At 39.1% G+C, this 27,810-nt stretch overlaps 1 protein-coding gene across 1 annotated transcript in view; it reads left to right on the top strand.

Annotated features, from left to right (window-relative positions):
• The window catches only part of GALK2 (galactokinase 2), a 50,732-nt gene that overhangs the window by 16,641 nt on the left and 6,281 nt on the right, over positions 1 to 27,810 (top strand). The window contains exons 6-9 of the mRNA XM_054388080.1: positions 7,833 to 7,931; positions 10,609 to 10,761; positions 17,167 to 17,377; positions 26,711 to 26,912. Of these exons, the coding sequence (XP_054244055.1) occupies positions 7,833 to 7,931; positions 10,609 to 10,761; positions 17,167 to 17,377; positions 26,711 to 26,912 (665 nt within the window). The remainder of the gene's footprint in view (positions 1 to 7,832; positions 7,932 to 10,608; positions 10,762 to 17,166; positions 17,378 to 26,710; positions 26,913 to 27,810) is intronic.

Raw genomic sequence — 27,810 nt, forward strand, 5'->3', positions numbered from 1 at the left:
CCAAAATGTTAATGAATGTGCATTGGGCAACCATTACCTTATTGCTATATAGAGAGTAAATGTACACACAGGTCTTTTGGCTCAACAGATATTTAAGTACTCCAGATACTTAAGTTTACCTGCTGAAGAGACTTTTGGAGCACTGCAAAAGACAGTCTAAAAATAATTAATATTAACAAATGTATTTTCTTTATGGAGCTTTCCTTCATGAACAAAAAAATTTAAAGGAGAAAGTAATTTTTGTTGTTATTTTAAAGATTAGCTATCACTTCATTGTTAGCTGTAGAAAATCTAACATGTTTAAATTTGGGCAACATGAGCTTATATAAAACCACCAAGGAAGATGTAAATTAATACTATCATTTTATAGAGAAGGTTGCTTTAGTTTAGCTGCTGTCATTCTGGATTTGTCTATATCAAGTTTCTGGGTAATGCAGGGTGAGCTGTTCCAAAAAAATACTAAGCAACACTAATTCTGTTTTACTAACAAATACTTGCCTGTCTCCTATTCACTAATTGTCTTACTCTTTTAAGGGGTTTAATCTTACACAAGTTTATTTCTTTAAAGTTCTATGTGAGATTGAAAGGGATTGATCACTGGTATGAAACATATTGACAGTGACAGTTATATAGGGACAAATTCTGTCACAGTTTACATACTGTCCAGACCCATTGGATGAGTGAAAATCAGAGCAGTTAGCCCTTGGCCTCTTTGTGAGCAAGGAGAATATTAAAGGTGAAACTCCCTTATCTGTTCTCACTCAGATAATTCTCTATGCTCCATTTTTAGGATTTCTTTAGTAAGTGATCCTCTGTTCACTTTATTCTTCAGGTGCCTAAATACTTCTGTACATTTAGGCCTTCATATTCGTTATCAATAACATTGAACTGAGAGAAACTAGAATAATGATGGGGTAACAGTGAATCAAATGAGCTGTACTGAGTGGTTCATCATGTGTTGTGCCACTGGAGTATCAGGATATATGTGGCCAAATCTCATACAATGTTGGATTGTGCCTGTAAACAGTCAGAAAAATATTCTTCCATCAGTTCTCCCTACATTTTTGAAATACCAAAAATACTCAGTTGAAAATCAAACCCTGAATTTTAGGTGTTTCAGTATGAAACAAAAACAAGCAGAGAAAAATACATACCAGTGAAAAGTAGCATGTTACTGAAACCCTACTTTTTCTATTAAAAATTCCAAACAAAGTGACATGATGCAGAGTTATTGATGAATACTTATTACCAAAAATTTGTCCGTTTAGAGTAACTATATGTAAGGCAACTATACTAAAAAATCAAACCCCTTTTTCTTTGGTCAGACTAAATTTTATCTCCACTAATACCGTTTCCCAGATTAGACTTTCAGCATGCTGGATAGGAAATCTTGTGGCTCAAAGATAAAACAGATTTAAGTGGTAGTAATTTCTTTCTTTGTAACCTAAGATTGACTTTCTCCTTATCAGGGAGCACCTTAAATTGTTTCAAACAAAAAGCAGAGGTAGTTAATAGAGCTCTTAGATCAAAGGCTAGCCTAGGTATGCACATGGGGGCCAGTTGCCTAGTAGACAAACTGGTGAGTGCTGCCTCCTGCAATAGGAGACATTCTGAGGAGGCTTTAGAAGTAAGCTTCTAAAAAGGAACTGTCTGATAAAAACCAAACAAACGAATGTTTTGCACATTGTTTGGTTTAGATTTTTCCAAATGCTCCAACTGAAGTTGTCTAAGACCTAAGAGTTCAGTTTTGGAATCCTTGAGATGCATCAGATTCCTTAAATAGATTATTACTTCACATAGATTACTTAATTTCTTATTAGGCAAGGGAGTGAATTGTATGTACTAAGATTCTACTCTTAATTATGTTGCTTTGTATTGGTTTATGTCTTGTATCTTTTTTGTTGGCTAAACAACAAAAAACTAATAGATCATGTAATTCACTGATACTAAACATCTCCCATGGAAGCACAGCCAACCTGGCACATGTCCTTGCCAGCAGCTATAAAAGTTCTGTTTGCCTTTGTATGTATTGGGGCTAGCTTTCAAAACGGCAGTATTTAGTGTTTCTTGACAGACCACCAGGGAGGCTTCAAGGTTTAACTCATCTACTAGCTACTACTACTACTGTCATGTTATGCTCATCCTTCTCCCACATTCAGAGGCTGAACAGTCTGGTTGTACATACAAAGTAGCTCAGGGTATTGCTGGTCTAACTAGATTTTTGTTTCCATCTCAGCCTCCCTACTTGCTACTACTCATTTTTATAGACCTCACTACAGTCAGCAGAAGGGAACAGTTTACTTCAGCCATGCCACTGCAAAGCAGGTTTAAACAAAGGGACTTAGCACAGGAGTGGCTGGCAATGTGGTCACAGTCTCTCCAGTTGACTGTAGTGTCAGGACAGTAGCCTCAGTATAAGAAGTGGAATACTAGTGCTGAAATTTGGATGAGGTCACATCACCATGTGTCTGTGTCAACGCTAATTAACACACGTTATGTGGCTCACTTGCCACATAAAAATGGCAAAAGACACAGTGATGTTTTCTCTAAGGTATTTTAGGAAAAGCTGCAAATCTGCCTCTCTCCTTATCAACTGAGATAGTTAACTGAAAGAGATTCAGGAAAAAGCCACGTGGATGATCAGAGGTACAGAATGACCTCTGTAAAGTAAGACAGGAAAAAGGCACTTGAAGGAGGAAGTGATAGAGGTCCATAAACAGTGAATGTAATCAGAGTGAATAGAAATCAGTTGTTCTTTGCCTCTCACATTATGAGAGCAAGAAGGTATTAAATAAAGTTAGTAAGCTGCATGTTAACAATCAACAAAAGAGATGGTTCTTCACCTGACAAGTTGCAGACATCCTTGTTACTGGATGTTCTGCATGTTAAAAGGGAATCCAGAGAAGTTCATACATAAGAAATTACTGGTAACTAAAGTGTGCAGAATTCACATTCACTTCAGAAAACTCTTTATCAAAAAATAACATTCTGGAGAAGTATCATCTAGCTTTAGTCCATACTAAGAGCTCCCTTTCAGGTATGAGATACAGAACTAGAAGGGGCATTGGTTTGACCCACAAAGGCTTCTTTTGTATTAACACAGTCTATGCTTTTATGCTCACCCAAGTCTTTTCATGAATTTTAGCTAGCTGACAGCCCCTTGCTTATTCATAGGCATTGTATGCACTTCCATGCACTTCGTTTCTTGCATAGGTTGTGTTTGTTTTGGTTTTTGGGGGAGGAGGGGGCACTGAGGAGGGGTTTATGCTTTTGGCATATTTCTCATGGTGCTTCACAAAAGAAACATCTCCTGATGTTTCAGCTTTACTATTTTAACTGCTATGCTAAATATATCATTTTGCTTGTTTAACAGCATAGATAACAGCTTAGGACCTACTGTCTGCGATATGAAGACTTGGTCTGGCTGGTCCTGCTGAAACAACTTCCTGGAACAACAGTACCAAAATTCAGAGGGTAGTAGCACAGCTACATGACAGAACAATTGACAATTGTTTATTAATCTCATTTTTTTTTCCTAGAATCTCTACAACTACCTGAAATGATGTTGTAATGAGGCCAGTAACTAGCAATAAGGCAACATGAAATGGATTTAAGTTGTGCCAGGGGCGGTTTAGACTGAGAGAATGGTGAGGCATTTGAACAGGCTGCCCAGAGAGGTGGTGGAGCTGCCATCCCTGGAGGGGTTCAAGAAGCATGTAGATGTGGTGCTTCAGGGTATAGTTTAGTGGTCATGCTAGTTGGGTTACACTTGGACTTGATGACCTTAAATGTCTTCTCCAGCCTTAGTGATTCCATAATTTTATTATGTTACTGTTCAGATCCGTTTTTATTTTAATTTTTAGTGTCATTACCATAATCTTAAAAATATTTTAAAATCACACTACAAAGGTCTCCCTGTGACCGTATGCTTTAGAGAAATAAGCCACAACACTGGAAATAGGGAGGGGTTTGTTCTCATTTCAGCGTTGTGGCTGATTCACACAACTTTGAACAAATCATGTTAATATCTGTGTTGTCTCTGAAGTGAAGATAAGAGCAGCCTTATAGGAATACTTTGAAAGTAAAGTATGCAATATTCCATTAAGACAAATTATGATTTATTAGTGTTTTTGAAATACTGCTTCGGGGAAGGAAAAAACATGCTAATGAGTCTTGGGTGTGTAGAACTAGTTATGTTTTGTGGTTGGCTTGAAGGGATCTCCCGTACAGATCAGAGCACGTGGGATGGAACTGTCTATGTATGGAAGGGGTTTATGCTTTTGGCATATTTCTCATGGTGCTTCACAAAGAACAAGTATCTGCTTTCACCTAGCTCTACAAGAAAGCCTCTTTAGGACTTCTTCATAACTCAGTAGGGGTGATATTGTTTATTTGATATGCGTAACAGTTGTACTTAGAGCCCTTCCAAGGAATGGCTGTACCCCTCTGCCCTACCTGCTTGGCAGGTGGTGCTATGGTGTAGCCTGTGGTGTGGTCCCCCTAAATATGGCTATGAGAATGCTCTGAGTTACTTCTGTGCTAGAACTACAGTGCAGCCAGGAGGAAGGAGGAGATGCATGCCTAGGTATTGTTCAGACATACATTTGAGATGTTGCCAAATTGTGCAGTGAAATTTGAGTCCTGAGAAGCTCTGTGTTTTTACAGATGAGACATACATTACAGAGAGATATAAATAACAGGTGAATCAAACAGTCCCTGCCCTAATGAGCTTCTGAGCGTTGCAGATTGAATGGAAACAAGGCATTGCTCTGAGATAAGCAAAAGTTATTTCCATTTACTACATGATTCTAGCTTTTTTTCCCTTAGAGAGATTGTCGGTGGAAGCCTAAATTCAGAGGACTTAGGTAGCAAAATTAATTTTGTTTCATATTCTAGTAATGAAGTCACACATAGTTATTGCATTAGCATTTAGGAATCCCGTAGCAGTTACAGTTACAAAGAAGGGAAAAATACTCCTCATTTTACTAAGGAAATGGAGCGATGATGAATTAAAGGGACTTTCCCTGAATGGCAAATTTAATGTGGAGCTAGAAATTGAGCCCAGACCTCCTGACATTTGGTTTGCTGTTTCAGTCATATGACCTTCCTTACCCAAGTATCAAATATGTACACAAGGCTCTCCAGTTTAGTCTTCACATTAATTTCCAGTGCTACAACTCAGTCCCTTTGAACTTTGCCCTCTCACTGGTTTTAGCAAAAAGCAAACATTTGCCCATTTGTCTCAGTAGTAAGTACAAACTGCTTTCTATACAGATGATGATTTTTCTCCCTTCACGTGCTTCTCATCCTAGTATTAGAAGGCCAGCCTGTGTCAGCAAGGGCCTGTTTAAATTAGAAACCAAATAATGTTTCAGGGATGCCTTGGGCTGTCTTGTGGAAAGGGTTCTTCTCAACCCTTGCCAGTTACTACTTGGTGGTCCTGCCAATCCTTGCTAAGTTTCAAAACAAAAGTTGCTCAAGCTCAAACAGGCCTGTTAGTCCAGCATATGCAGTTGGACAGCTGGTGAGCTGGGACTAAGCAAGGCCCAGTGCTTAACAAGGCACAATTCACCAGACCATGTAAAGGGACAGGGGAGTGGCAGTGTCCTAATTGTTAACATTCCTCCTCTGCAAGACGTCTCCTGATATTTATTTAATAAGCCCAGGCTCATAAAGTCTAAACGATTTAAGCAATCAAGCAGTAGCTGATGTGTATATTGAGATGACATGCAGCCAGACTAAGTGAAGGGTGAAATGCTTAATTTCTGACTTGGCAAAGCTTTATCTGGCAATTGCAGATGAAATAATACCTCAGGCAGCTGTGCCCAAGAGTAGAATATAGATTGCAAGTACCTCAGGAGTTGTGCTTCAGGCCAGGTTTGCATAGCCACATCTCCTATTTATGCATGACCAGTGTATTAGTGTGATCTTCTCAGCCAGTGAGAAGTTTCTGTTGCTGCCAGTGAGTAATATTTATGAACTCCAGTGTGATGTCTTCTGTCAGTGGCTACAAAAATCAGAGATGCTGTATTGCTCTATTCTCAGAGGATTGAAAGGCAGGTTCAAGCAGAGCTGGCTGAAACACAGCAGCATTTTCACATGGCAGCAGCAGCTGTTTGTAGATGGGCATGACTTATGTGTGGAAGGAGTGAGCATCTGGACATGCTCTGTGTGGAGGCTTGTACTTCTCAACTATGGAGCTATTGCCGAGTATTTCAGCATTAAATGGGTGGGGAAAAAACATCACTACACTCGTTAGCATTTTATTCAGAGTTATTTCCAACTTGTAGTGGAGCAGGGGCACACAGTTGCTGGATACTGAAATGTCATAAAGAGGCCTAGGGTTCAAACTGGAAATAGGTCTGCTTGGAGTAGGTGTGGGACAAGGGAAGAAAAATGAATTTTGATGAACCTGATTTTCAGCAAAAGTCAGGCACTGGGACATGGCTTTTGTTAGAGAGAACATCAAAATTTGTGATGTGCCTGTAACTCTCAAGAAAAGGAAAAGCAGCATTATCTCTGTTCCAGCTAATCTTTAAAATGCACAAAGGCAGTACAGAAAAGGAGAGCATTTTTGCTGATCATACCTTCTATGTTCTCTCATTAATGGTTGTTTTCTTGTGAGTGGTTATTTACCATGTTTGATCAAAGAGATGCAGTCTTCAGAGTTGGAGAGTTCTTTGATAACTTCTCCTTATCAGCCTAAGGTTTATTGGCCACAACTGCATCACAAGTTAATTGATTGGTGGTGCATTTGCAAACAGCTCAGCCTGGTTACATTAATCTAAGCACCAATTTTACAACTTTGTGGTGCCATGTGCATGCACATGCCTCTCTCTTAGCAAGGTGATTTACTGCTTCTGTCTGCTGCCTTTTACAGTTGTGTGCTGGCTAATGTCCCTGCCTTGCTGGTTAGCTTGTTTCAATCCTGTGATGCTACACCCTTGGTATGAAATCCAAATCTGCATTTGCCACCAGACTGAGAAACAGACTGGCTTTTCTGAAGTAGTTCTCCTATCTTCCCTGTGGTTACCCTGTGCTTAGAGAAACACACTGGTAGGGGTTTATAGTAGGTAGACACAGATGTTTTCTTTTTGACTTTTTTTTTTACTAGTCTATGTTCTTCAACCATTCTCCAAGGTTTCTCTTGTGGTTTGTTTTTACTTCGTTTTACTTTTATCTGATGGCTGAAAGCTTTAAATTACTATTTTGGGCAGTTACAACAGTGATATTCCACCCTCCCATAGTATCCTCTGACCTGCAGGTATCCGAATGCACAACGATACGCCTAAAATGTCACAAAAGAATGCAGATCACATATAGTTACAAATTAGTTTAGATAAACACTGTAAGCAGAGTACAGTATATCAAGAAGAAACAACAGACACCACTGATTAGAATATTTACAGTGAGAAAGGGTTTCTGAGTTAAGTTCAATACGTAATTTTTTAAATGGATTCAGTAAATTGAAATAGTCCAAAGTAAAAACTTTCCATCTTGCCGTAAGCTACCAAGATGCATAGATTGACTCAGCATGGGAGGAGGACAGCTACAATACTTAAGCATCTAAACAAGTATACTCTGAAAAGCAACTGGCTATACTGGGGCCAGTGGAGGCTGGATAGTTGATTCTTTTTTTTTTCTTCAGAACTAAAGAAAAAAGGGGTCATGTGGCATCCTGGTTGTTACCAGCTTACATTGCTTGGTGTGTGAGAGACAATGGTTTCAGAGCTCTATCATTAGTCCTTTGTTTTGTCACTGGTCCATATGTTAGCAGAATAAAAGTATCATCCTTAACCTTGGCTGAAGGTTCATGTTAACATTCTTTTCAGGTGGAACTTGCAGAAATTTGCACAAAGAGTGAACGTTACATTGGCACAGAAGGTGGAGGAATGGACCAGTCTATCTCTTTTCTGGCAGAAGAAGGAACTGTATGTGGATCTTTGTCATGTAAACTAACAATGCAATATTAACTTACGTAAACAAAACAACTTCATAGGAATCTAGCAGAAAAATAAGAAACGAGTATACCCTAGTAAGCAGTATCAGCACCATTGGTGTGCAAAGGAAGCAGTTGTGCACAGTTGAGGATGACAAGGTTGAAGGAGTAAGAGGATGAAAAAGAGAAATGTCAAGAAGGAAAGAAAAGATGTGGGGAAAGACGCACTCTAGAAGAGCACCACGTTCCACACTGTTTTGCTGATTACTGACTGAACTTACAACACTTCCATATAATGAAATCTGAATGGTCTGTATGCCTTGTATTCAGTGCAAATGGGATAATTGTTGCAAAAATGCTTTCTTGAAACTTCTTCTAACCAAACAGTTCTAGAAAGTTTTGCCAGGTTCAGTTGCAAAGACAATGGAGATTTTTTCCCCAGTTTTGCTAATTCCAGGCAATTCTGTGGCTGGCTTCTGATGTAGAAGACATTAAGCTGCCTTAAACATAATGACAGAAGGTAGACTAACAATGACAAACAGTCAGTGAAGTCTACAGTGGATTTCACCTACTGTCCAAGAAGGTACACAGGACTGCAGCTGTGCAAATCTAAATGTATCAAAATAGTTTTATTGCAATTAATGTAGTATTTCATAGCTGCCTTTACTTTCCTTATAACTGTCATGTCATACCTCTATAGTTTTTGTTCCTTAATGCTATATCTTAGATAAGTTTATATAGAAAATGAACTATTTCCTAGAATTATACCAAACATTTAATTCCATCATGAGGCATGTATTTTCAATTTCACATGATGTGTACTTACTCTACACCTCACCTTCACACTTCATACAGTTAGTAGTAAACACACAGCCACATGAATGCTGAAGGAAGCAGCGTATTTTCCTGGCACACACAGAGATGATCATCAAAGTCAAGGTTTGTCTGGTATATAGAGATGACGATCAAAAAGGCAAAGACAATGTTAGAAAAGAACAGAATAGAAATTTTGAACAAACCAGAAAATATCCTTGCTTCAGTGTACTTGCAGCTGAACGCAGTTCTGGCCTCCCATCTCAAAAAAATATACTATAATGAATAAAGTACAGTAAAGGACACTGAGGTTGATCAAAGCTATTTTTTTATATGAGCATTGACTGAATAATTTAAAACTTTTCAGCTTGGAAAACAAGTATCTTCGAGAGTAATGTTTGGAAGCTCTGTAAAACCCCTTAATGGGTAAGAGAAGGTAAATTGAGAAGTCAGTGGTTTTCATAACTGAAGAACTAATAGAAACACAATGACATTAGCAAGCAGCTTGTTAAAAACAAACAAGGAAGTTTGTTTGTTTTTTTCCAAAACATTCATTGTTAAATTGAGAAATACCGAACATTGTGGAAGGCAAAAGTTTATAAAGGGTTCACAAAAGAACTTCTTGGGTATACTAATGGAGTATTAGCCTATTTGTAGCTATTAAACATAATAGCCTGATGTTTCTCCCAGGGTAAGTATAACTGCTATAATCTTTGCTTATAGTAAATTAGAAAAATACACCCCCAAAAAAGATTGCTTTGTATGTATATGTCCTATTTTTATATTCTCCCTAAATATCCATTTATGGCTAATGTCAGAAACAGGACGGTGGATCAGCTTAGTGGTACATTCTGATCTAATGTAGCAGTTCTTAAAGGGTCTATTGAAATGTAAGCAAGTTTCTCTGTCTTGATAGTAACTTTGTGATCTGGTCCAGAATCTCAGTGGCAGGGAGTAACACACATGCTGTACATAATGTACAAGCAGATTTGTCATTGTTTATTTAGCACTCTAGCTGCTCAAGGAACTCTCTGAGGCTGAACAATGCCAAAACCAGTAAGACAACCCTGCTTACAGAGTTCCAGTCTATTCTAAAAAGCCAAAGCAGGGCACATGATTTACAACTTATCCCAATGAAAAACCAGATGTGAATTTAATCTCTTGATTACATTACATCCTGAATTATTTAATTAATGGATGCCTAGCTTATTCCATGAAAAGGTCACAAATGTTGGGAACATCTTAGGCAGCCTGTGTCAGGCATCTGTGAAGCAAGGCAGACTCATCTCAGAAAGAAGGAGACTAACTACTTTCTTACATAGAGTGTTATTTCATTTCTATTTGATTGTCTGTATGTAACATGATCACTGTCTCCATTCAGTCCTAAAATTTTGGTGCTATTTTGTACCTCAGCAAAATAACGTTGATTTAGTAGGAAATCAGAAAACTAAGGGGGAGGTGGATATTAGTGAAGGGGAAGGGAATGTGAGGCCCCTTGTTTCTAGTGGCATGCACATGAGTTTCAGTCAGGCCTGGTACTCTTCAGTAGATCAAAGAAAAACTGTTGTCTTAAATAGGCAAGAAAAATAGGTTAGGTGGGGTTCTGTAAAATGCTGAAAAACCCCACAGACTTAATGGAAACATTTTAAAATGCAACTATAAGGGAAAGGTTTGAAATGTATGTGTAACTTGGCTGATGAGGTTAAACCTTTCTTCACACTGTTTCATGTCAGTTTCTTTAACTGTCCCTGGATTTTCAAGAGAGAAAACATGCAAATTTGCATTTGATTTATAGAACTAAGTGCACTGTTAGCTAGCAGTAAATTAAAACTAACCTTTCATTTTTCTTTCAATAGGCCAAGTTGATAGAGTTCAGTCCTCTGAGGGCAACTGATGTTAGACTGCCAAGTGGAGCAGTGTTTGTTATTGCTAACAGTTGTGTTGAAATGAATAAAGCAGCAACTTCTCATTACAATATTAGGGTAATGGAGTGTCGTCTGGCTACAAAGGTAATGTATGGCTTATGTCAAACTCTAACAAAACCTTCATCTAAATATGTGCTTTTCTCCACTTCTGACCAGTCATGTCTTTAACACCTGGCTAGGTGCTACTTTAAGTAGCATTTTTCTTTCCAGAACCAGACACCTCCATTTCCGCAGAAACAAAACTACTGAGTTAAATGGAAGTATAAGGACTGTGCCCTTAAATAGAAGATTATGTGATTTAGTTCTATTCAATTTTTGATTATAATTCAATGGAAGAAATAAGTTATTTTTCAGCAAAAAATATTCTCAGTTAATAAGGTAGACTGTTTCTAATTAAAGCTGAATAATGACAAATAATGGAAAGCAACCAGTGTGGTCACATGTTTATATGTATAAATGGCAATAGATATGCATTTTCTAGGATTTAGAGGACATCAAAGCTCCTAGTTGGAGGCCTGGAAGTAATACTGGAAATGCTGAATAGCAGCATGTATGTCAGTGCAAAGTTTGAAAACTGGCTTGCATCAAACCCCAACATTTGGGCTGTGCTGCTAGTTTACAGCTTGGAATTATCTCTAAAATGGATGGAATTTGAACATGAAAAATCTAAGTTCCACTTGAATTCTGGATTTTGTAGACCAGACATTTAGGAATATGTAGCTGTAGGGTTTGATTTGAGTTTGTCAGAGGAATACAGTGGAATTTTTGTTGATTACATTATACAAGGAGCAAGCAATTATCCCTGACATAGCGTGCTGTATGAAAGAACAGAATTTCAGTCACAAAGTCTAGGTGAAAGTTTTAAAAACTGCAGTGTGAAGCCCCTTGCCCCAAAACATTTAGCCAAAATCTAGGCAGTACTCAAAAGTACTTTGAGCATTTTTCATCATAGTTCGATGAAAAATTTCCCTAGCTAATGCTAATTAAAAAAAAAAAAAAAAAGAGATCATACAATCATAGAATCATCTGGGTTGGAAGGGCCCTCTAAAGGTCATCTAGTCCAACCCCAACTAGATCAGGTCACCCAGAGGCCTGTCAGGCTTCATCTTGAATATCTCCAGGGATGGGTCCTCAACCACCTCTCTGGGCAACCTGTTCCAGTGCTCAACCGCCCTCATTGTGAAGAACTTTTTCCTAACATGATCAGATACTGACAAAATGTAATACAAAATGCAATCTTACTGGGAAGCTGAACTTCAGATGACATTTTAGATGGGCTTTAAACTTAAGTATAAAGATCATAGCTGCATTTTAGATCCATATAAGATATGGTAAAAATAATCAATGACCATAGTTTAAGCTGTGTCACTGAGGTTAATAAAACATTCTTACACCATTAAGAAAATGAAGGACCTGTCTGCATGTTGGTTCTGGCATAACTGATAAACCTTTAATTTAGGATAGTTAATTAACTATGTCATTCACAAAAAGTTTTTGGAAATGTTTTTGCATAAGAAAGCCTTCACAGCTTACCTGCTCTAAAAGGCAAACTACAATGAGTTCATTGTTATAAGACCTTTCAAAGTACCATTCTGTATACCAGATTTTGTAAATTGAATCACACTTTTCTATTTTGCTTTATATTATTGGTCCTGTGCAGGAAACTGAAAAGATAGTAAGGAGAGAGAATTTTTTTTTACATTCCTGTTAGCTATGATGCAATCTCTGAAAAGGTACTTTTAGCAGATGCTTGATTTTCAGAAGACTAACAACCTACACCTGTCCATTTTAAAACATATGCTACACACATGGAAAGTTGCACATGCTGTAAAAATTCATTGAGCCAGGAAAAGAGTGTTTTTAGGAACAGGGTACAGTGGGCTGAAGGAGACCATGTATGTAAGTGGAAGCAGGGAAGTCTTTTAAGCACCATTAAGCTAATGAAACTAGGAAATAACATGCTGGGCCTGGCAATAATGCTTTAAAAGAAAGTCTCCTTGGTAAAGTGCCTTAGGGTAAGCTTTTTTTCCCTTTCTGCTTTAGGTCAGTCTAGAATTGGCGTTCACAGGCTCTTGTCCTGCTGGGGAATTTCAGCCACCCCAGCATCTGCTGGAAATGTAACATAGCAAGCTGTAGGCAATCCAGGAGACTCCTGGAGTGCCTTGATGATAACTTCTTCAGACAGGAAATAGACAGCTCTGCCCAAGGGGATGTGATACTGGATCTATTGGTCATCAGTGCAGGTGAGCTCATCAGGGTTGTCAAGACTGGAGGTAGCCTGGGCTGCAGTGATCACACATGGTTGGAGTTCACACCCCTAAGGGATACAAGTTAGTCAAGGACCATAGTCAGGACCCTGAACTTCAGGAAAGCAAACTTCCAGCTCTTGAAGTGAGTCAATAGGGCCCCTTAGAGAATGGTCCTTAGGGATAAAAGAGGATAACAGAGAAGATATTTAAGGATGCTTTTCATAGAGCACAAGAGGTCTCAATTCCCAAGTGTAAGAAATCGATCAAGGAAGGGAAGAGACCAGCATGGCTGAGTCAAGACCTGCTGGTCAAGCTAAAACGCAAGAACGAACGGTACAGGCAGTTGAAGTAGGGACAGGTATCTTGGGAAGAGTATAGGGATACTGCCTGGTTGTGTAGGAGTGAGGTCAGGAAAGACAGGGTGCAGCTGGAGCTGAACTTGGCAAGGGATGTGATGAATAACAAGAAGGGCTTCTACAGGTGTGGCAGCTAGAAAAGGAAAATTAAAGACAATGTATACCCCCTGATGAACAAGAACGGTGTGCTAGTAACAACAAACAAGGAGGAGGCTGAAGCTCTCCACAACTTTTTTGCCTTAGCCTTCACTGGCATACTCTCTCCTTAAACCTTTTGAGTTGAAGGACCACAAGATGTGAACTAGGGAGACAAAGTACCGCTCACTGTAAGTGAAGACAGCAAGTTGAGAGAGGTGACTGTGCAACTCTGCTCTGGACACTCACCTCTGTCCAGGTCTACAGCCCTCAATACAGGAAAGACATGGACCTGATGGATAAGATCCAGAGGAGAACAACAGAAATTATCAGAGGGCTGGAGCACCTCTCTTATGAAGATAGGCTGAGAGGGGTGTAGTTGTTCAGCCTGGAGAAGAAAAGGCTGCAGGCAGACCTTATAGCCTTCCTATACCTGAAGAGTGCCTAAGGAAAGCTGGGAGTGGGACTGTCTGCAAAGGCTTGCGGTGACAGAGAAGAGTAAATGTGGACTGGATGTTAGGAAGAAGTTATTTCCTATGAGGGTGGTGGAACACCAGCACAGGTTACCTGGGGAGGTGGTGAAGGCCCCATCTCTAGAGATGTTCAGGGTCAGGCTTGGTGTAGTTGGAGATGTCAACCCAATGCCTTCCTTGATTCTATGATTCATACTATTTGCAGAGAGCTCCACGTAAATAAAGATGCCAACACAACATATCCCTGCTGGCGTTAGTATAGAACATTTTAATGTCAGTCTGTTCTACAGCAAGTGAGCTCCTAATCATCCTCAATTATCTTCCTCAGGTTCTCTTCGTTTCTGTTGCCTTGTGGACAGTCAGTCTTTTGCTTGGGGTTTGGGTGTTTGGGGTTTTTTTGTTTTCTTTGTTTACTTTTGTTGTAGCCTCCAAGGGCTTTTCTGTACTCTATTAAGCAGTGTGTTTAAAGACACTTAGGTTCTACAGAACACACACAGCTCCAAGGCAAATTAATTTGTCCGTTATACTTCAGGAAACTCACACGGTAGGTGCTACACAGAATGGAGACGAACATTAGTGAAGGCTGTGTTCTCCCCTGCTTCACTGTGTGTGGTTTGCTTCAGTCAGCTACAGAGCAGTGCCAAGAATGCCTGCAACTGGAATGCCATGCTGTTAAACAACTACTGTTTGTTAAATGTGGAAAGATGCTCAGATGACATTCCAGAAATGTAAAGTGTAAGACAGTGATGTTGCTATATATGGGCTAAGTATTGCTGTACCTACTCCTAGGCAGACTTTCTTTTATTTGTGTTTGCCCAGTCATTTACGAAGCATGTTTTCCTCCAAGTTACTTATTTGTCCACTGTGCCTGTGATGAACAATAAAGCCTACAAAGACTATATCATGGCAGTTAAGAGCCAGCTGCAAAATGTCCACATCTTTAATCTGTCTAGTCAGAGCTCATCAAGAAAATAGCCAATTGTGGGATCAGTATTTGGATTACTTTTTTACATTAAAGAGATGGGACTTCTTTCTATTTCTGGTCTGTGTTCATTACAATTTGAGCTGCTGCAGCTAGATGTTTTCAAAAAACATTCCTGTTTGCCCAGAACAGTGCTGCTGAATTGAAACTTTGCTATAAGCAGTACACGCCTTTTGTACAGACCATTCCAACAATGTGTTGCCCACTGGCCTGACTGAAGTCAGGTTCCAGGTGGAACATTTGACCTTTAAAACCCCAGTGCAGTCTCTTCTCAAATACAGCATCTTTGAAATACAGAAATGGGAACAAATGTGACAATACACAGGACATATTTCTGCAGGGGATCATTTATTTTACAAGGAAGTAGAAAAATGCTTGTTGCCTTATAGAACATTATTTTTTTGTAAATCATGATTCTGTTTAATTCTTGGTAATAAAGTCAGCAGCTGACCATTAGGATTACAGTGTGAGGAGAAAAATTTCAATTCATTTAGCACCTTGAAGCAGATCCAAGAATGACATGAGAGAATGAGTATTTAAGTAAAACAAATGAAGTAATAATTGTTATTCTAACTTATCAATAAGTAAGCTAAAATACAATTACATAAAGGCTGTGGAGTTTAGGTACTCAAAGCCTTTGAAAAGCAGGCTAAAAGTGACTTGGTCTCTTACAAGAACAGTTTCTCACCTTGGTTCTGCATTAGCCACTAGACAGTGCTGCTTCTTTCTCTGCCACTGAACATGCAAAACTGTGGTTTAGATGGTAACAGAGTCATATGATTTTGCTTGTTCTCCTCTACAAAGTCTTACATAAATCATAGCAAGTCACTAGATGGCACCAAAAGTAGTTAATTTCTGTATATTGTAATAAAGCAAAACTGGAAGTGCCCCTGCAAAAGCACTGTTGGGGGAGAACAGGAAAGTGAGACTGAAGCACAGTTGGGCAGCAGATCGTCTGCTTAAATTTCATGCTGTAACATTACACAAAGCAACATGTATGTAAATCTCATGATCTTTTTAACACAGGAAGTTAAACGGCTTTGCTGTATTGAGATGTGAATGGTTTCAAACCAATCACGCTCAAAACCAGTTTGTCGAAAAGAATAACAAACATACTGGGTGAAATCTTGGCCCTGATGAGTAGAAGTTTTAATGGTGATTTTAATAGGAAAAGTATTTCATTCCCTGGTCTGGCTGCACTGGTTTAAACTCTCTGCAAACATACAGCCTGATCTGGTATATTTAGAAGCTTTCATCTCAAATGATGCAGAAGAGGAGGTATGCCAGGTACCTAAGGATACAGTAAAACAACGTTAGTATGTACCTGCTAATCTGTGGTTTACTGAGTAGTAATCTGTTAAAACTAAAGGTTGTATGTCAGTAGGATCCCATGATGGCCACTTACTATCCTTTTATAACATAACATTAAAAAATGGCCACCTAATGAGAAAAGCTGTTCTACTCAACTATTTTCATTAGGCACATGAGATCATCAACAAATGTAGCAACCTTCCAGAGAAAAACCACTTTGACATTTCTTTTTAGGATTCTGGTACGTTGAAGTAACTACAGTCAATTGCCAAACCATCAGAAAGATACATAAAGCATGATATCATTGCCTGGAGTGGGAGAACCAGATACATCTATAACTAATTAGCATCATAGCAGTCACGCAGGAACAGAGCAGACTAACATGTCATAACCTTCCTGTAAGCTTCAAAATGTCCTTTCAATTGCATAAGAACGTACTTAAAATTTACTTCAAACTCTAGAGATTGAGAAAGCTTACAGTTAATTCTCCCACACAAATCTTACGCCCATGATTGTATTTTTAAGACTGTTACGAGAAAAGGTTTTAACGACAACCGCAAATGTTAAATCAGAAAACTCCAGGAGCGTATTGGAAAGGTCAAAATGCTAGTGCAAATTCTAACAGTACAGAAAGAAACTTCTTAGGGGCTCATAGCATTTGTATTGAACCATTGTCTGAATGTGATTGCAAAAGGTTTTTAAGTGCTTGAGGGAAGAAAACCTATGGAAAAGGATAATTCACCAATCTGATATCACAAATAATGCCAGTAAGATTTTTCCAAACAACGTCTGATCTGAGGGAAAAATATCTGTCATTTGCAGACCTTTCATAAGTAAATATAATTATTATCTGCTCTGTACTGATAGAAAGTATCCCAGTTAAGAAGGGAAAAGACCAAACAGGTCTTCAAGGTGCCTGTGGACAATTAAATAGTTTTAATCAGGAAGGCACAGTATTTTCTGTTTTATTTTTTGAATTTTAGCTTCTCTCAAAGTCAAAAGGCTTGGACTGGAAAAAAACAGTGCGACTCCATGATGTGCAAACCAAGCTAGGAGTTAGCCTAGAGGAAATGCTGACCATTGTTGAGGAGGTATTACATCCTGAGCCTTACAGCACAGAGGAAATTTGTAAATGCCTGGGAATTAGCCTGGAGGAGCTCCGCGCTCAGATCCTTAGTCAGAACACGCAAGATGGTAAGTATACATGAACTGGTGGGGTTTAGTGTACAATGTTTGTATTGCATAAAAAGTTCATGTATTAATAAGCAGTGCAAGTGAAAGCCTTGCCAGAAAACTTCCCCGGAATCTTGGGTGGCAAGTGAGAGAATTTATATCACAATTTTCATTGTAACTTTTAAAATAGTGCAAAGCTTTGATTTTGATTGAACTATCTTAGCAATGGCAGAAGTATCAGATCACTTCCTATTTTAGATTAGCCTGTGCTGTTTGAGAGTCAGCTCTAAACAACCCATTTTTTATTCTAGGGAAAAGTCTAAATGGAACTTCCTTTTTAGGCAATAGCTCTAACAAAACCAAATGTTTTGCATGGTTGCAACATCATTAAAATTAATCCTATTTGCTCTCCCTCAACTGGTGTTAACCACCAGCATAGATGGAGCTTGTGTTTCTGGTTTTAAATTGATAAATTCAGGAGCATATCATAAAACATGCACTGGGCAGCAAGTCTTCTAGGTCGCTCCTGAGAAAGGAGTTTCTGTCACTATCAATATTTTTTTCTTTTAGGAAAACGTTGGTGGAGGTGAATAATTTGCTATTTAAAATATTCCTCGTATATTATTGCTTATGATTATAACATGCAGTCATGAGCAGTGGCACACCTGGAACAGATCCTAGATGGATGTAGTGGGGTTACTAATAATACTGAATAATAGAGCACTTATAAAATAATTAATTTATATTAATAACAAGTTTCCAATTGAGACCACAATCTTTAAGAACTTTAAACAATCCTTACTTCCTTGTTCCCATTCAGTAACCTTAATATCTCTACTGCTTTGTAGCTGAACCAAGACTGCTTTTGAGGACATACATATTTGATGTATATAAATCAGTAACGTTGTCTGCGTGCTTCTATTTAAATAATCTGTATATCCCTAACAATTGTGAGCTTTACATATTGACTGAGGACCAGGTCCTCAATCTATATAACCTGTTCTGCACTTGAGTGGTGTAGGAAAGTATGAAACTATCTTACTGCCTAATTACACTGCCAGAGGGTCCCAGGATGGAATATGATATCTTAATCCAGGTCTTTATCTCCATAGGAAGAGTTAGGATAACTCTGTGCTGTATGTACATGGGGAATACACTGAGCCATGTACCTGCACTCTGCAACATTTTCATGGGTAGCTACAAGGTTGTAAATCTTCCCTGCTGTCCCCTTGCCTCTTCCCTTCATGAAGCAATGCAAGACTATTATAAACTTACAGATGTTTATACTCCTTATAGCTGGTTTGTAAAACAAAATTCTACAGCTCTCTAAAACTGAATTGTTTATACAGTTTTTTTTTCCAAAATGAAAATCAGAATAAAAAATTTATACATAAATGCTACAGAAGAAACTCAAAGGAAATGTTATACGGTGGCTCTGAATAGCATTTGCAGATGTTTGCTGAACAGAATCTCTTCAACTTGCATGACCATGATTTCATTTGATAAGGCAAATTAAAATGGGTTATGCTGAAGGCCTCTTTGCATGTGCAATATAAAATTAAATAACAGATTTCTGTAAAACTATATGCAAAGAAGAAAAAAGACAGACACAGAAATAAGGAATCCAAACCCACTGTTTGTTTTTGTTACACACTAAACAAATTACATTTTGTGTTGGCTTTGGAAAACCAGAGGCTGTTTGACAAAAATATTTGTCTTACTTCCCCTCTGCTTTCCCACTGTATTTTAATGACAATGCCTGGCTTCTTCATGTGAGAGAAAACACACAACAAATAAGTAATCTCTGCAGAGAATTTCAGAATGTTGTTGAACTTCTTTGTTCAACATGAGGAAAGAACCATAACGTTTAGGATATCTTTCTTCCTTTGCACACATTTTACCATCAACTTTCCTAATAAAACATTAGTGTTGTGGGTGAATGATTTGCATGATAATTACTATTAACATAATTTACTATATTATGAATTTTCTCTGTGGTTGAATATAAATTGTCAGTAGTTTTAAGTGATAGTTGCAAATAATGTTTTGTACTGGCATTGTATCTCATGTTTAGGGACGTGAAATTGCTGTGTAAGTATTATTTTAGTCTTAAGACTAGCTTCCCCTCCTCTACTCCTCCACTGATGGTGCTGTATACTTACATAAAGTTTTGTAAGTATATGAGGCTGAACAGATAAAAATTCCATACCTTAAAGAAAAATGGTATGAACCGGCCAGGGCAAGTCGTAGGCCAGGACTTCCAATGTGTGGAATCACACATCAGCTTTGCATCTCTTTTATAGGCAGGTAACTCAAGGATTTCTACAGTTCCCCACTGTACAGCCCACTTGTTCTCCAGGTTTGGAGAAGCACAGATGGTACATAAATTTCTTGCAGTTGTTCCTTGGTCAACTCAAAATCCTGAGCTTAAATCTCCTTTGCAAATGTTTACACATGGATTGAACTTGTGGCTTCTGAACATCTCTGGAAAAATAATCTTTATTACTTTCTAAGGTGCATGATGCCATAATTTTGGCTCAGATTTGAGTGTTACACAGAATATTTGGTGTGTGGTGATTGTGGGACATGAAGTATTTCTAAGTGTCACCACAAAAGGATATTCTCCTGTAAAACAATGTATTCTTTAACCATGAAATGTTGGGTTTTTTCCATCTTAAATGAGGTATTTTTAAACCCATTTTTCCTTTTCATGTATAAAATTTTAATCTCATTTTGACATTTAAACTGAGGAATGAAATTGCCATGGGAGAAGCAGATATCCATTTGCTATGTGGATTTGGCTGTTTAACTGCCCTCCTGCTTGTCCTCTGGAAGGAGCATTCTAAGTCTGTGCTGTAGCTTCAGCAAATGGTGCCTGAGCAGCCTTTCATTCCCACAGTCAAGTAATCTGAATTAAGAGTGATCTCAGTACAGAGTTTCAACTTGATTTGCACAGACAGGCATACATGGAAGTGGACTTTCAGCTGTTCTGTCAGGCTGCTCTGGCATACATAATGCTTTATCACATGCATCAGGAGAGTGCCCTTATGTTATGCTAATAGAAGTTCTCTCCAGACTGGTAGACCTAAGAGCTTGAGGGTCCAGATACCTATTCCAACCTTCCACAAAATTGTGGTTTACTTGGAATGAGCCTCAGAGATGTGGCTGCCCCAAGGAGATCACATACAGCTGCCTGAAGAATGCAGGCCTCTGAGGTATACCACAGCTTAGGTACAGGCACTGAATGGTTTAGGTTAGTTGCTAAAGCTAGTATTCCTCTGGGGAAAAAATCACTTTAAACCAATAGTTACCATAATCTTGAAGCAGGTGTCTGCTAAATGGGTCACCAAATCCAGCAATGACTCGTCCCCTGGTTTATTTTCAGAAAGCCAGATTGCAGTTACTTGAGCAGTCCCAGCAGAGTAACTGTTCCCCACTTTGAGTGGGGGGTTCACAATCTGGCTCAAATTAAAGCCATCTGGCAGCATTTTCTTATACACATTATAAGCCAGCAACCTTCACCCTCATCATGTTCAATCAGCAGGATGCCTAACAGAGAAGGGTACTATTCCATATGAGTAGTGGTGGTAGAAACTGCCCCTTACATGATTTTGGGTCGGTGAGTTTTTCCTGTTGTAAATTTCTAACAGTCCCATCAGCCATGTGTAGTTTATTAATCTACAGTGAAACATATCTTAAGAAGTTGCCAAAGCAACTAGAAGAAAAAAAAAGTATCACCTGAAGAGGTTGGTCCTGAGCTAAAGGCCAGATAGAACTGTACAGGAAGCCTCTAAAGAAAGGAATCTGCTGAAACTGAAGTTGTAACAAATAGTATGAGTTGCTTAGAAGCTACAACATTTAAAGGGAAAAAAAAGCCTGTAAATGGAGTGGACAGCTTTGCACAATTTTGTAAAGCTCAGATTAAAAATATGACCATGCAGTTGAAAACCCACAGTTGACTCTTCTGTTACATTTTATTAACCCACAGTTATTTGGGACTAATAGCCCAAGATTTTTTTTTTTTTAAAGTTTTAAGATATTTTATATGGATTTTGGACAACCATTAATGTTGGTCTGCTGTGTCTTAACAACTTGGAAGGTTCTTGCTGTAGTGTGATCTATGAGTGCACTGGAAAATGTCAGTGTTTCTTTCAAGCACTTTTGATGGTTTGTAAGTGAATTGAATCTACTACCTGTTCATGGATGATGTTATTGAAATGCTATGCAGAGGACAAAGCCAGGGTGCAGAGAATCCACAAAGGGTCAGCAAGAGTTGCTGACACTCTCTGAAAAAAATAGATAAGGACTGATAATGCAAAGCAGCTGACAGTGGAGGAGATTCCTTGTAGAAGGTTCACTGTGTCCTCTTTGAAACTTCATAAACACAGTTATTGAGGCTATGAGATGGAAGGTGGATTAGCTGTTCTGATGGCAGGCTGAACACCAGGGAAATCTGTGTCCTGGTTTGATATAGAACAGAACTAATTCTGTTCAGGGATTTTACTTTTCAGCTTAGTCTCTTCTGAGTTGCTGCACTTTCTGAAATTAGCAGCATGTTTTCACAAGCAGTGTCTGCTTTTAGTAGTGATAGGCTCAGTGTTTCTAGTTAGTACCAAGGATTGGTGTGCAGACCAAGGTCACTCCTAAATCTCTTGTACTGTGTTGGGGATGCAGAGTAAAAGGCTGCAGCTGCAGGGAGGAGCAGACAGTTTAGGTGACCCTAAATTGACTATTCCATGCCGTGAATGCCTTATTTGGTATAAAGCTGAGGGATCATGAGGGTCATGTTCTTTTTCTTCAATGGCTGGCATCAGAGGAAGACTCTGCCCATTCTGCCTGTGATCCTCATCCATGAGTTCCTGAATCTAGTTCCTGTCTGTCACTGAGTCCAGCCTGGGACTTCTGCCACAGCATCAGTGTCAATGATGACTAATTGCCATCAGGGGGGTGGGTTCAAATTGATTCTGTATATATTTGCATAATATTTAATCTTATTATTTGCATTAGTTTTAGTTTCCCAGTTCTGAACTCTCAATTATTCTGTTTCTCTTCTCTTTAGGAATGAAGAGGGGCTGTCATTTACTTAGTGGCCAGCCCAGCCCTAACCCTTGACAATGTATTAAAAACTGACTGACAAAATGTCACTAAAAGCAGACCCAGCTATAGGATTCCTTGTCCAAACCTTTCTTTGGTTTCATGTTGACTTCTCAGGTTTACTTTAATTTCTAATGACCAGTATCTGTTTCAGTCCATAAAAGGTATTGCTCACCTTCACTTGAATCCATAAGATTCTGTGCACAGCTGATGCCATACAAAATAAACCACAATCTGCATGCTGCCTTTTCAAAAACGGACAGCAGAGACCCTGATTGTGCTGTGTTGTGTCTATGTCTAATACTCAACGGTTCGCTCATGCGCGGCAGCGACCTCCGCAGTACCTGGCGGAGTAGAAATGTGCAGTGATTTTCAAAGAAGAGTTTTTGAGAGCATGGTTCTGGTCAGAGGCACCATCCTCAGCTGATCCAAACCTCCATCAGTTCCAAAGGCGCTACGCCACTTTGAACAAGCGGAGCACCTGGACTGAGTATTTCACAGATCTTCTTAGAGAAGAGACTTTAGACATGCCCTAGACAGTGTAGCATAGCAGCCAGCTGGTTTCATTAGGCTAGAGGCTTTAGGTTCCTCTCTAGTCACCAGAGAAATGGGTACCACAGGGCAATCTGGATCTTGGGTGGGATAAATGGTTCCCCAGCCTTCTGTTTTCACTGACAGAAGATAGAGCTGAGGGTACTTATACAGCTCATATGGAATGTAAGCAGGAGAAATCAGGCCTACGTAGTTTAGTGGATTAGGAAAATATAGTTACATTTTCAGTCTAATTAAATACCTAATTTCCATACACTGCAATAGATTTAAGGATGCACATGCTTTTAAGAATATGGCGTTAATTCGCTAAGCCCTACTTCTTTGCTCTTTTTCACATCACAAAGGGTGACACCCAGTCCTGTGCAATACTGGAAGGTTTACTTTGAGGGCTTCAGTTTTCGTCTTTCAGAGGACTCCAGCCCTAGCTCAGATATAAACTAATCAGTTGTGCGCACTTGGGTTTAATTTCTTTTAATCAGTCCTCTTCAATTGTAAAACATGTGGCTGCACAAAGCACGCAGATTCTGTTCAGTTTGTGCACTTTTCTAAAATCACAGCTTCCATAGCTCTTTAGCATGTCCTATTAATTCAGATTTTCTGTTTGTGGAGCCAATATACAGGCTGTGATGTAGCAAGGAGATTCTGATATGGATGTAATTTTTAGAAGCTGACACACATGTATCATGTGTAAAACTCCTGATCTAGTGTGAGGCATCCCTGTGGCAGGGAGGTTGAAACTGGATGATCTTTGAGGTCCCTCCCAACCGTAACAGTTCTGTAAGTTTGTGTGCTCTGCTGTATTTGATTATGTAGAGATAGGGAGTTGAACTCCCCATGCAAGCAAAAGGGATGCAAGAGAGTGGCTCTATTACCAGAGGCACGGTGTTGAAAGCTGAATACATATTTTAGGATAGGACTTACAGAGTAGAGAGGTGTTTGGTGTCCTGAAGGTAATTTTACCTGATCAGTACACTGCCAGAGGGGAAAAGCAAACTATAAACACAAATAGAATTTTCTGAAATAAAATGCTGCCTATGACCACCCAATAGCTAAGAAGCGATGCCAGCCATTGACTGCTGCTAATCCAGTAAGTGTCCACAAGTGCTTCTGAAAATAGCACTCAGACGCTCTTCTCATGTGAGAGCTGCCCGAAAGGATTGCTTTTGCAGTGAGAGAAAGCCACTATCAAGGTAGCAAATTCTCCTCTACAGAGTGGCTCTCCTAGGAACAAACACTCTCAAGGACACAGCTGAGATCTTTCGGCGGGCATCCAGCACCCATTCTGGTTGCCAGTTCATAACATGATGAGCACAAACACAACCCCAGAGATTTTGAAGGTAATCTAGCCAGTAGAGCATTGCTCTTCCAAAGGGTGGTCTCCGAATCAATCACAGCCTTTGGCAAGTCTGTTGCCTTACAATTGAAACCAGACATGTTTTCAGTTCATTCTTTGGGTTACTACTGTTCAACGGTGATTTACAAGAGAGTGTGAGCTATGGCAATCTCTCACGCAACTTTAGATATTCCCTAAACAAATGCACATTTAGAAATCTCTTTGCTCTAAAACAATAGCTTATAAAAAAGAATATTTAAAGAGAAATCATCCTTAAAAATAGGCCAAGTTCCCTTTCTTCAACATTCAAAAATACTGAGACATTGCTCTGCAAAAACATAGTGCAAGTAACTCCAGCAGCAACAGATTCCAGTGGGTTAAAACACACCTCTAAATGGGAACCCAAAATAGGCTCTTGCTTTGTGATACTCTCCAAGATGCTGTTTCTGGGGAGCACTCAATTTTCTCATTTCTGCCTTAGAAACAGGCATTCAGAAGGCCTGTTCAAAAGACAGCAACATAGGGTTTCTCAGTAGCAGACTCCATTGAATTACAAAATAACTATCATCAGAAGCTGTATCACCAGTAGCAGAACACTGCCATGTTCAATGTTTCTCTCTCAGCACTGTAATTTACAGCATTTACAGTTGTGATTTATACTTACTCTGGGGAAATACAACAGAATAACACAGGTGCTGATGAAGTTTGTAGTCTGTAAGGGTTGCAATCTGGAGTATACATGCAAGAGACTTAGTACTGGATACAATTTTCTTTCTAGTCTCTCAAGGAAGATTTCTGCATACCTTGCAAATATAGATTGCTGAAATCATCAGAAGTGGTTCCAGAACTTGTCTGTCTGCAGAACAGCCAAGTAGGAACTCCATGTGTCTGGGTCAGATGGCAAGTTCTGTTTTGAATACAGGGCTTGTCTCTCATCTCCTTCTACCTCTATTTGAGTATTTCATCAGCCATTTTAAAAAGCAAGAGACTGGAAGCTGAAATGAGGAAAGAGATCTTGCTCTAAAGGAGAATTTACATGTAGAAAGAGATGATTTCACAGGAGTGAGCTTGAGTTGTGGTGGAATAAGGAAACATACTGCAGTAGGTGCTCCACATAGAGAATAGAGTTTACTTATCTAATATTTACCACCCAAATACCTCAAGTAAATGAATTTAATTGTAGATTAAATTATGTCACGTGTTTCAGACAATACCTCCTCAACAGCAGTCATGATATTAAAGCAAACAGAACTATACTGGGAGAGAAAAACAATGAATTCTGAGACTGGGAAAGGCAAATCACTTCTCAGGTATTAGTTGCAATCCAAGCCCTCCTGTAAATAGGTGTAGCTTGAAGAACCTTTAACTACAGCCATCCCCTTAATTTTAATGTCCCACTGTTGAAGTCTTTACCCCAATGGCCATGAAGTTTTGGGTACCCCTCCACCCTTCTCAGAGGAACTGCTTTTTAATGGCACAATAGAAAAACATTAGCCAAAATCCTTGCACTAGGCTTTGATCTCAGTAAATCCATACTAAGCAGTACCTGTCAGGGCTTGACATCTCTTCACAGAAGCAGCACTGACCCTCTGTCTGGTAACACACATCAAAAATAAACCCTGAAAACCAAACCAAAAGCACCTGTGATCTTCAGTGTACCTTTAAGCTAATATTATTTCCAGTCAGAGTGAGCCTGCATTATTGTGAAAATATTTGAGAAGGTTTCCTTACCTATGCACCAGGAAATATGGATAATGGCATTTTAATTAATCCCAGTTTAAAACAAACAAACAAACAACAAATAGTTGGTAGCTTTTTGTGGTTTGGTGGTTGTTAGTTTGGATGAATTTATTTTTAAGAAAAGGTCCATCTGCACAGTTCTGTAACTGATGCAGATTTGGCCTGAAGCAGTCACACACAAGGCCCTGGGCCAGCAGGTGCTGGCTAATGACCACAGGGCACTGGGTTCCTTTCTGGTGTTCTCATGACTCAGTTTAGCTGGTATTTGAAAATGTGAGAGCTTTAGATTCATACCCTAAAGCATATTGCTGCTAACTCTTGAACTTGTGGCTTGCCTCTGCAAAGTGAAAGGAGAGACTGGATCTGTTCAGTGACACAGCAAACAACCAGAGCATGTGCATGAAGTTATCAACATGAATAAATATGTGCATTGTATTTTGATAAACTCTAAATACTATTTTATTAGGACTTTTAAAGATGTAGGTGAGCTGTTGCAGAAGACTGCTAGCCTAGCAAATCAACATAAAATAGAATTATTTTTTTTTTAGTGATTCTACTATGTTTTTGTTTGTTTCTTTTGTAGTGACTCTGAACACATTACTGTAGTACTTCATTTTCTACTTCGTTTTGTTTAGTTTCCAGCTTTAAGCTATACCAGCGTGCAAAGCATGTGTACAGTGAAGCTGCCAGAGTGATGGAATTTAAGAAGATATGCAGCAAAGCACCTGCCAATGCAATCCAGCTGCTGGGAGAATTAATGAACCAGAGCTATATCAGCTGCAGGGAAATGTATGAGTGCAGCTGTCCTGAACTGGATCGGCTGGTAGACATATGCCTGTAAGTTCTGACCACAAGGAAGAGTACTCGCCTGTGGAGAATATTGTTTGAATTGATGAGAAAATATGACATTGTTGGCTATTGCAGTTTTAAAATGAAAGTATTCTTGTCTCTTATTACGAAATTAATCTCCTGCAGGGACCTTACATGGTCAATTGTTTCCCTACTGACATCTGTGTAGTATTTTCAGATGAAAGCTTCAGGTTATGGCTTTATTACAGACTTTGCTTTTGGACTGACTCATCATCACAAGTGTTACGTCAGACTGTTGGCTGTTCTTTTGAGTCATAGAAGTAGGCACAACTAGTTTTATAAAAATCACCTTACTTGTTCTAATTGAACTCTGTTACTTTCTGTATATTTCTTAACCATTTCAGAACTGCTGCCATAGGAATTTCAGGGCATAAGCAAGCTGTTCTGCAGAATTCAGTTGCCTTGAAATCATAATGGTATATTGTGAAATGCATTTTTTTGAAATTTGAAAAAGATGTTGTTTAGGGTATCAGCAAGGTTGGACAGCATTTCACTGTTTAAAAGATGGGTGTGTTAACTTACAACAGCTAACACTGCATCTCCTCCCTGCATTTTGTCTTTGAACTTTCCCTACATGATTCTGCCCTAGCTTCATTATTTTAGCTGGGTTCCATGACTCAGTTTAGCCATGATAAAACAAGTCCTTTCAGCTGCAAAATACATTCCCCAAGTAGCATTTTGTCTCTTCCCATCTCTCACTATTCTTAGAATCATAGAATCAACCAGGTTGGAAGAGACCTCCAAGATCATCCAGTCTAACCTATCACCCAGCCCTAAGCAATCAACTAGACCATGGCACCAAGTGCCTCATCCAGTCTCCTCTTGAACGTCTCCAGGGATGGCAACTCCACCACCTCCCTGGGCA

This window comes from Indicator indicator, chromosome 16 (assembly GCF_027791375.1).
Source record: "Indicator indicator isolate 239-I01 chromosome 16, UM_Iind_1.1, whole genome shotgun sequence".
NCBI classification, from domain to species: domain Eukaryota; kingdom Metazoa; phylum Chordata; class Aves; order Piciformes; family Indicatoridae; genus Indicator; species Indicator indicator.